Source organism: Morone saxatilis, unplaced genomic scaffold (genome assembly GCF_004916995.1).
Source record: "Morone saxatilis isolate NCDOM2014 unplaced genomic scaffold, NCSU_SB_2.0 Contig24, whole genome shotgun sequence".
Taxonomy (NCBI): Eukaryota; Metazoa; Chordata; class Actinopteri; family Moronidae; genus Morone; species Morone saxatilis.
The window spans coordinates 9,341,633-9,351,606 of record NW_023339807.1 but is presented as its reverse complement, the minus strand read 5'-3'; the positions used below and the strand labels follow the sequence as shown (position 1 = coordinate 9,351,606).

Here is a 9,974-nt window from a genome sequence, read left to right as displayed (position 1 = left end):
AGATATTTTGTCTAAATGAGGCTCTGGAGTGAAGTACAAAAACTGCTATTAAATTTGGCTGTTACACCTATTTTCTGAGGAAACTGTTGCCAGAAACGCAGTCGTTTGTGTTGTTTTGATAATTACGAGAACAGTGGTACTTATAACACACTTATGAAAACGTATGGCTGTATGTTTGGGCTAGGCTACTTGTAATAATACAGCATATACAGTAATGACTGACTTATTTTCCATTGCTGAAAATTCAGTTTCTTTGCATACTGTATATACTGTCATATCCACCTACCCATTGTACATAAAGATACCTGCTCATAAAATATTTATTTCAGCCTTCTTTGCACTCTGCACCATTGCACTATTGTCTACTGTCTACAAATGTTTGTTTATAGATATGTATAACTGTACATATAAGTCTATGTCTTTTTTGTTGAACTTGTTCTGTTTATTTATGCTGTTAGTCTGTGTTTGTACATTGAGAGCAACGTAAAACCAGAGTCAAATTCCTTGTATGTGCACACATACCTGGCCAATAAAAGTGATTCTAATTCTGATTAATTCTGCCTGTATGAGTGTGTGTGCGTATGTGTGATGGATGGCCCTCTACCTGTCAGTCAACGGTGTAATGACAAGCCTTTCAGTGCAGCCCAGGAATTCATTCTGGTAGACAAAGCCCACGTCTGTGATGTTGATGATCATCTTGTCTGAGTCCTCATTGAAGTAGAAACGACACTGCTTCAGCCACTCAAAGTCGTTGGGGCTTTTGACATGGAGCCGGCACTGGAGGGAGAAAAGGTAAAGGATGAAGAGAAAAGAATGGAAGAGCAATGGAGAGAAGAGAGACAGGCAGAGAAGAGAAGTGGAGAAAGATAAAAGGATGGAGAGACAAGGTGGAAAGTGAAGAACAGGAAATCAAAGGGCACCATTCAAGATGTGATGTGAGGTGAGAGATAAAAGCAGGAAGAAAGAGGGAAGGAGGGGTGGAAGGGCACGATGTATAATGGGGCATGAGGTGACAGGAAGGTTACATTAAAAAGGTGGAAAGAGGGGGAAAGGCAGGTAAGGGGATGATGAAAGAACAGAGGTGAGAGGCCATGAGATGAAAATGAGGTGGAAGGAAGGTAAAGGAGACAGAAGGATGACAAAAAAGACACCCCACACACACACAAACACAAAGAAATGGGCAAAATGAGTATTTACAGTCCAGTGAAAAGAGGTGACAGAGGGTGATGAATCGAGAGATGAAAAACAAAAAGATAAAAAATTGTAAGGAGGACAAAAGGGAAAGGGGTAGAATAGGGAGAATAGTTAGGAGATATCATAGGAGAGTGAAGTGAAATAAAAAGAACAGCAAAAAGTGGCAGGACAAGGGAAAGATTTGTTGGAGAGAAAGAAGACGGGAGGAGAATAAATGAATGCAGGTACGAGGGGATTAAATAATAAAGTTACTTCACACCTGTGCTATTCACCCTTGAGACCAGCCAGGCAATGTACTGTGCTGAAGGGGACTTCAAAGACAGCCATTTGTCTAGGTCTAAATATCACTTGACAGCCAATGAAAGACTTGAAGACTTTTGTGAGACAGAATTGACTCCTTGCAGCAAACACCATTTGGTATTCTGACACCCCTACCCTGGGGTAACTGAATATGAAATGCAGTTCTACAAATGGATAGCTCTCTTGAGCAGGGGATTGTGATTAGATTAACAGAAATTGTAAAGACCTTGTTTGTGTGGGCAAATGTACTTAGTATACTGAGCCATCCGACAAAAGGTACTACTAAATAATCAACATACTCACCAAGTCATCAAATATGTCCCTCTGGTGGACATGTATGGTGATGAGGGTCTCGTACTTGGTCCTCTCCACAGCCCCCAGGTCTCTTGTTGTCATGTCAATCAGCGTGTTGAGCAGATCCAGAAAGAGCTGGTTGGTTTTGGCCATAATGCGCCGATCATATCGAGCATTGGTGAGAGCCTCCTCAGAGTCCCTTGTCCATATCATCTGAATTCCTAGCAAGCCAACCTAGAAGAAGGACAAGGATATTTGCTTTGGTTTGATGGTCAAATGATGACTGATGCTTCAAATTGTAATCATTGCCTTGTTAAGCCATCCATATCAACATTTATTTAATTACTTCCCTGAATACAGAAACAAATCTGGTATTGAGATAAGGACAACAAAAGTTATTGGAAAGCTCACAAAATATCTCTAAAATCAACTTCAGTGCAAGATTGATTTTTTTTAGTACACAAATCTACTCAATCACAGTAGGCTGACAATCAAAGACAGTGACAGTATGGCCCATGTTTTGAAATATTAGGGGATTAGTTATTTTAATCCAACTATGATCTACCTGAGCAGGAAAGGAGTTGAGGAAGTCAATGAGCTGGAAGCCAGAGTCCTGGATGGTCAGGGCAGCTTGTCGGATCACCAGGTGCAAAGACCTCTGGGATTCCTTCAACAGAGCATTGAGCCAAACTTCCACATTACCCTCTGCTGTGACAGGACGCTCCAGCTCCACAGTCTCTCCTTCCCGTGATGATACAGCCAGAATACGGTCGTATACCTGAGGACCATGACATGTATAATGAGACTTATGCATCGACACGATTTGGATCAGTCAAATACATTTTGTGGCCTATTATTGTATATTTTATTAAGTCTGTTGCAATTTTTTTTTCAGACCTTTAGTTCTGCAAACAATCTCTTTGGGTCACTGGGTTTGAAAGATGCCAGTGTTCTGTTAGACTGACCTGTCAGAAAGCCAACTGTGTAATACAAACAATAAAAAAACACTCAAAAGGGCTCCATGAAAAATTCACCTTGTCATGGAATCGGACACATTTGATGTTGTCGAAGACATTGAGAAGGTGGGCCTGGATAGTGTGGGAGTCAGAGGCCTGGCCCAGGATCTCCAGCAGGGCAGGGTCAGAGACAAAGAAGAAACGAGGAAACAGCAGACGCTTCTTCTCCAAATAGCTGTTTGACAGCATAAGACATTTTTTTTACTCTCAAAGCAGTTTGTGTTAGAAAACACAACAAAAAAACACATGTAAAATAGTTGGCAGCAAAACATTACAATATTCTTGGATTTAGCTCCTCCCTTAGAATAATATACTTACCCTCCACATTGTTTTGAGGTCTGAGTTGATAAAGATTTGAGTCCTTTGTACTAACCCTGTCAGTGACTTCTGGCAGATTTCCAGCTGTTCAAGGAGGTGAGGAAGCAGCTGTCCCATTGTCTCATCTCCCACACATGACTGTACTACATTGGGCATCTCGTGGGCTCGCATCATGATCTTCACCCATGATTTGTCGATGTTAGAGAATCGCTTTGCTTCCTAAAAAGGTTGAGAAAATTATTCATCTAATTATGGTTGTGTTCTTTGAAATAACTGAACACTGAAATACAAGAATTAAATAGACTACTAATGACTTAAATTTAAGAGAATCATCAGCAACAATTTTCTTTCCTAAGGTCTGGTAGCTGTCTTTTACAAATATTCCCTATAAACCAAATTTCTAATCACAAATAATAGATTTCTGATGTATTACTATGTTAATGAAATGTAAATGTAAGGCATTAAAGAACAGGGGGGACAATTTTGAACTGAGTTTTGATCTTTAGCCTGATAACCATGTCATTTAAATTATATAAAATATGATTAATTCACTGTGACATAATCTACCTTAGGCAGCTGTTTAGCAATGTCTCCACCCACAAACACGGCCTCCAGGTAGATCCAGAGGTTCTGGACAGTCATCCAGTTTTCTATGATATCAGTGGTGTTGGAAAGATTCTGAACCCACTTCTGAATTTGGGCTTTAAATGGGGTGTTGTACCTGGGAAATAAGTTACATTATCATGTAAGCCTTAGATTAAACCACACACAGAGACAGCTGGTATTTTGCTTTGAAGTCCATAAGGCAGTCAATACATTCCCAAGCCCGTGGGGGCAGAACAAGTCCCCCAAAAGTGTCCTGATGCATTTTAATTTAATGTCCCTCATCTTTTAAAATACCTGTTGCTCATAAGAGACCCCAACATCATCAGGCTGTCCTCCATGCTGGTAATGATCTCGGATGTGCTGTCTCCTCTCAGCAGCAGTTCGCCACGGGTCTTAAAATTGGCAAACGTAAAAGTCTTGTTGTCCCACTCAGCAATCACCTGCTTCAGCTTCTGCTCAATGTCCCGCTCTTTCACAGCACTGATACAGATATCCTGCATAAGAAACACCAATATTTGTTCAATCATTGGCAATAACATGTTCATTATGCCCATCAGGATATTAGTAAGTTAGTATATACAGTTGTCACGACTTCAGCCAGCTCGTAGTTTTTATTCTGTTGTTGCTCCATTTTCCCTACTATATAGTTACTCTCCTGTCATTTCAGATCCACCCACTCCCACATTTGTTCTTTGGGATTAATCGCAGGTGATGACTACAACAAATTTCAAGTAGAAAAGGAAATTAATGAATTTAAAAAAAATTATGAAAACTTTTATCAACATCGTTATCATTAGCACCACTTATCATTATTGATATTATCATTGAACATCTTTTTTCATTCATATCATCACCATTATTTTTTGGAGCATATGTAGCCTACTATTCATTCTTACCTCAATCTCTTCTTTATATTTGAGCAGAGGAGCCTCCATAATGTTGCGCAGCTTGAATGTATCCGTTTCCACTTCAAAGGTATGTCCAGTCACCTTGGCACAAAACCAGAAAGATTAGTTGGTCAAATTGTGGAAAAGTCTTTCAATGTTAAATGTCAAGGCGACAACTATCATCATCACAACAGTAGATGTTGATGATGACTGTCTTTTAAGTGAAAATAACTGCAGTTGGTGACCTTGTTTCACTGACCTCAGTAATTCTCTTCCAGTGGCGAGTCATCATGGCCTTGTTAGTCATGAGTTCCAGCAGGGGGCAGCACTCACTGAATTCATCAATTGTTTTCTTCAGGTCCAGGAAAGCCTGCCACTCTTTCAGAGCACGAGGCAGCTTGCGACACCTTGTAGTTAAAGGATATAATGGTCAACAAATTAGAGATTTATTCTGCATGAAATAGTGTATACACTATATGGCCAAAAGTCAGTAGATATCCCTACTAATTATTGAATTCAGTTATAGCAGCCACACCCGTTGCTAACAGGTGCATAAAATCCAGCACACACCCATGATATTCTCATGGATAAAGATTTCAAATTGGTAGTTAAAAGCTCAGAGACATTAAACATAGCAATGTCATTGGATGCCACCTTTACAACAAGTCAGCTCATGAAATTTCTGCCCCACTAGATCTGCCTGGGTCAACTGTAAGTTCTATTATTGTAGGGTAGAAAACACCTAGGAGCAATAACAGTTCAGCCACAAAGTGGTAGACCCCGCAAACTCACAGAGCAGGGTCAAAAAGTACAAATTGCATCATCTGTTGCATTACTCACTACAGAATTCTTCCTCTGGAAGCATCATCAGCACTTAAACATTGCATTGAGAGCTTCTTGAAATGGGTTTCCATGGTCAAGGAGCCGCACGCAAGTGTCATCACCATGCACAATTCCAGGTGTCGGCTCAAGTGGTGCAAAGCACTAAACAGAACAGACTCCACCACTGGAGTCTGGAGCCTGGAGCAGTAGAATGTGTTCTTTGGAGTGATGAATAACACATAACCAAACCTTGGTTGGCGGATAGAAAGCAACCTACCAAAATGCACAGTGCCTACTGTAAAGTTTGGTGGAGGATGCATTACAATAGTTTGGGGAAGGCCCTTTCCTGTTCTGGCATGACTATGCCCCTGTGCACAAAGTGAGCTTGTGAAGGTGTGATGGTCAGGTGTCCACTGACTTTAGGCCATATAGTGTTTGCGTCCTTTTGGGACACACATGCACCAGCACTTTTGCACAGTGTACCCAGCCCAAAGTAACACTTCTAAAACTGATAGACAGCATATCTGCCAGAGGAAGGAGTTGCCCTGTCTTTTTCAACTGTTACGTCAGCACATATTCCCCTTGTGACTAATGCTTACAACCTAACCTTCAACTAGTTTCAGCAGAACAAAGTGGAGACATAATGAAAACTAGCTTGTATTATCCAAGCCCCTTTTCCCTTCAATTATTCTTTGAACCATGCACAATGAATAAACTCTTGTAGAGGACAGAATGCAAAGATAAATGTGGAAGGCAATTGTAAAACTGAAATCATTCAGAGCATTCATGCACAACTTAATGAAAATCATTTTATATGATTTTTTTAAGGGAAAGACTTTGTATCAGGCTTGATGCTAAAGGGGAACTGCACTATTGAAAATCATTTAGATTTTCATTATTTTTCATTTTCCTTTGTTATGATGTTATTTTTCTTTATATGATAGTCTTCAAATTTGATGGACACCGGCTTCCTGTGGCAACATGTGACGGCCTGATTCGTATGTGCAAAAGACACTTTTCTTCAGATTATTCCGTAAAACTGTTCTGTTTAGTTTAGTTTGTTTCAGTTCAGTAGAAGGTGCATGAAATTTCCTGGAAATTTCTCACTGTCACTTTCACTTCCAGCTTAGCTAAGGTCAGCCCAACTTGGGTTAAAACAGTTCGATACTGATCAGTTAAATTCACTTAAAGGGGCCCTGTAGAGTTTTCTTGTAAACAAACAAAAGTTATGTTTGCATTTAGCTCCATAGTACTACTAGAGGTCCATAAGTACACAGATAAGCTTTAAATGTGGTATTAAGATTAATGTAAATAAACCTTGTCTGAAAGTCCAGTAGCTCGTTATTGATCTTCTCAATGTGGATGTCAGCCCAGAGGATATCATAGTAACCATTGACTGTTTCGATGACATTGTTGTAAAGGCCATACAACTTCTGCAAGAGAGTCAGCTGCTTCCTAATTTCCAACAGCTGGGGATGCTGGGTAACAGGAAGTCCAAACAGCTCTTCTCCCCCTGTGTAAGTGGTGTACTTCCTGAACAGGTTGTCAAATCGATTCTAAAGAGAAGAATGGCAACACTTTTTCAGTACAGTACAAACATTTTTTTAATTATATACAATTATTTAATCTATCAGCCATGTATTTCAGCCATTGGACATTTGGAGTAAAATATATAAAAGAGTAATAAAAGTAATACAATTAATAAACATAAAATAGCAAAAAATTTAACTATTAACATAGTTACTAACTGACTGACAGACTAAATAATTAACTTAATTATTATGTCCAGCTTAGATCATCATTAACAAACCTGGAACATGATGAGTCTATCACTGGCATCCTGAGGAGCTAGCCCCACCACCATGGGGCCATCCTGAAACAGATAGGAAAAGGTAAGCCCAGGATAATATGTGAGAGAGTCATAATTAACAAGCCATGTTAATTATGTGCTGTAATAACAATAAACAGTTTGGTGCGAAGTCAGCACATTACTGTAAGTGGCTGAGAGGGCTGTCTAAGGCTTTGAGTGTTTGTGCACTTGCATCCTGTATTTTCTGTCTCGTGTTTCCTTTACCTTCTCATAATCCTGGTAAAAGTGTTGACAGTCTTCCAGGAAGGTCTCCACATTGCTGACCAGCTCTCCTCTGAAGTTGGGCTGCAGGGCCACCAGCTCATTCTGTATCTCTGTGCTCCGGGACAGCAGCTTCTCCCAGGTGTAACGCAGTGTATCCACCTTATCGGCCTCCTCTTTTGCCACTGACAGCTCATATTTATGCAGCATGGCATAGGACTCCTGTAAGGAAGAAAAAATATGCTAAGTTTTTCATCTGACATCTACAAACATTAGCAAAACATAGGTACATAATTTAGTTTGAGTTTTAATTCCTGCAATTCCTTTGCACTGCCATTGAGCTTCTGATACAGGACTCTACTCAAATGCCTTATGTTGCCTTATGTACAGAACATTAACCTGCATGTATACACTTGCTATAGAAAACCATTCTCACTACATACACAAAAGAAACACTGCTGTAATGCTCTCATGTACACTACTGAAAACAAGTCCTGTTCCCCACTGTATGCATTTGTGTGCATGTGTAAAGTGGATCAACAACTATCATGCTGTATGAAAGACCTAATGCTGTGCTTTACCTCTATGGGACCAACTTGAAAATCAATAGATATTAGGTGCTCTCTGATCTCCTTGAGTGCTGCCATGGCGATTCTGATATCATCCAGGTCTTTGATCTGCCGATTGAGTTTCTTTCCTGCTTCATCAACAAAACCAAAGATCTGCTCCATCTCCGAGCGATATTTCCTGTTACAGTACAGTCCGTAGTCCACCATCCAATTCTTAGTTTCAGCAGTAAGGGACATCTTCAGGTCCGCTGGAATAAAGAAATACATGTGAGCATGCAGAGATCAAAGATGGACTGGTTAGAAGTCAGTTTTCTATTTCATGGTGGTGTCAAGTATTCTTTAGACTCCTTATCAGAAATTAAGAAATGTTCAAAGTGCTGTATTTAATCAAAGCAAGATGATGCTATAAGTACCAAAGACAGTAAATAACAGCAGAGAAAGTAACTTAATCTAACCTGTGAACAGAGCTAAAGCTCCTACAGTGATGAACTCTGGTTCAGAGTTTATTTCCAGCTCCAGATCTCGATAGAAAATAATCTGGCTCTCAAACTCTGAGAGCAAGGGACTGCCCTGGATGAATCTGTTAAAAAAAAAACAAAGCAACTATTGTTGTCAGTGGTAAGAATCAGATATCTATATGAGTCATTTAGTTTAACATACTTCCGCATGGTGTCTTCGCGGTCCTTTCTCCAGATGTGATGGTAACGGCTAAAACGGTCAAGAGCAGTCATCACTTCCTGTACGGTAATATAAAATAAGAGTTAAGTAGGAAATGGGAGGTATTAGAAATGATGCGAGATTAAAACACAAATACTAAATATTACAGCTGAAGCAGACAGGACATAAAAAATATAAATTTTATATTAGATCAATTTGGAAGATTGTTTGTTATAATTCTTTAATTTGTTTCTTCTTGTTCTGGACAGGCTTGTCGAATTGCTTCAATGAAATTTACCTTTTTGGTGGAGCTGATGGAGGTGCTGAGAACAGACACTAGCTTGACTATCTCTTTGTTCTCAGACACACTCTTGTAGTAGTTTCTAGCTTGGAAAGGGATAGCCTGGATCACAGATGCTGAAATGTCTGAGGTGCTGCCATCTGGAAAGTGTAGAGTTTAGAGGACATGTGCACAAAGAGTAGGTGGACAGGATAGATCTAAACTTTATAAACAGCTTTGCTTTTACTTGAAATCCTTACAGGATTGTGATCTTTTTTTTTTACCTCCATGTTAGTCATGGTGCAATGACTAACGACTAAAGCGCCACTCTATCTGAGTGAGATTTTACGATGTCTTTTATTTAAATATCTTCTTTCAAAAGCCACTGACATATTCATCTCATTTCATTCATTCTTGTAATCAACACGTCTTTATCTGCTCCTAGTCAGATGAAGCTGTGGTCAGCTGAGCTGTGAAATAAGAAGATTGACTTGAGTGACTGTGGTGGGGTAGCTAATGATCAGTGTTCTGGTCTGCATGTTGGAAACAATATGGATAAACCACTCTGAGGTCAAAATACAGGCAAACTGCTGAGTTGTTGAACTGCTGAAATCAAGTTAGGTGAGATCTCTCATACCAGCCAGGCTTCTGTATGTTGTTGCTCCATCCTCTGATTCACTCTCAGAACTGTCCTGTTTCAGAGATGCCATCCGTCTTTCATTCATTTTTCTCTGCAAAAGGGAAAACCGATGCAAGAAAAGGACCTTAGGGTTTGTTTGGTAGATTGTAGGGATATAAAATGATCAGTCCATAAATATTTACAGTCATGTGAAAAAATTAGGACACCCTATGAAAACAGTGTGTTTTTTAACATATTTAGACATATGGATATTTAATATCAATTTTAACAATACTGAGAGATTCAAGTAATATAACTAAACAAGTAAAACTGAAGAAAAT

At 39.5% G+C, this 9,974-nt stretch overlaps 1 protein-coding gene across 1 annotated transcript in view; it reads right to left on the bottom strand.

The window, feature by feature from the left end:
- The window catches only part of dnah5 (dynein, axonemal, heavy chain 5), a gene marked incomplete in the record, with an annotated part of 84,165 nt that overhangs the window by 60,557 nt on the left and 13,634 nt on the right, over positions 1-9,974 (bottom strand). The window contains 17 exon segments of the mRNA XM_035672845.1: positions 605-777; positions 1,798-2,022; positions 2,354-2,566; positions 2,823-2,979; positions 3,178-3,341; positions 3,690-3,843; positions 4,023-4,222; positions 4,625-4,717; positions 4,875-5,022; positions 6,755-6,993; positions 7,248-7,310; positions 7,512-7,730; positions 8,090-8,325; positions 8,533-8,657; positions 8,738-8,814; positions 9,033-9,175; positions 9,652-9,745. Coding sequence (XP_035528738.1) covers positions 605-777; positions 1,798-2,022; positions 2,354-2,566; positions 2,823-2,979; positions 3,178-3,341; positions 3,690-3,843; positions 4,023-4,222; positions 4,625-4,717; positions 4,875-5,022; positions 6,755-6,993; positions 7,248-7,310; positions 7,512-7,730; positions 8,090-8,325; positions 8,533-8,657; positions 8,738-8,814; positions 9,033-9,175; positions 9,652-9,745 — 2,723 coding nt within the window.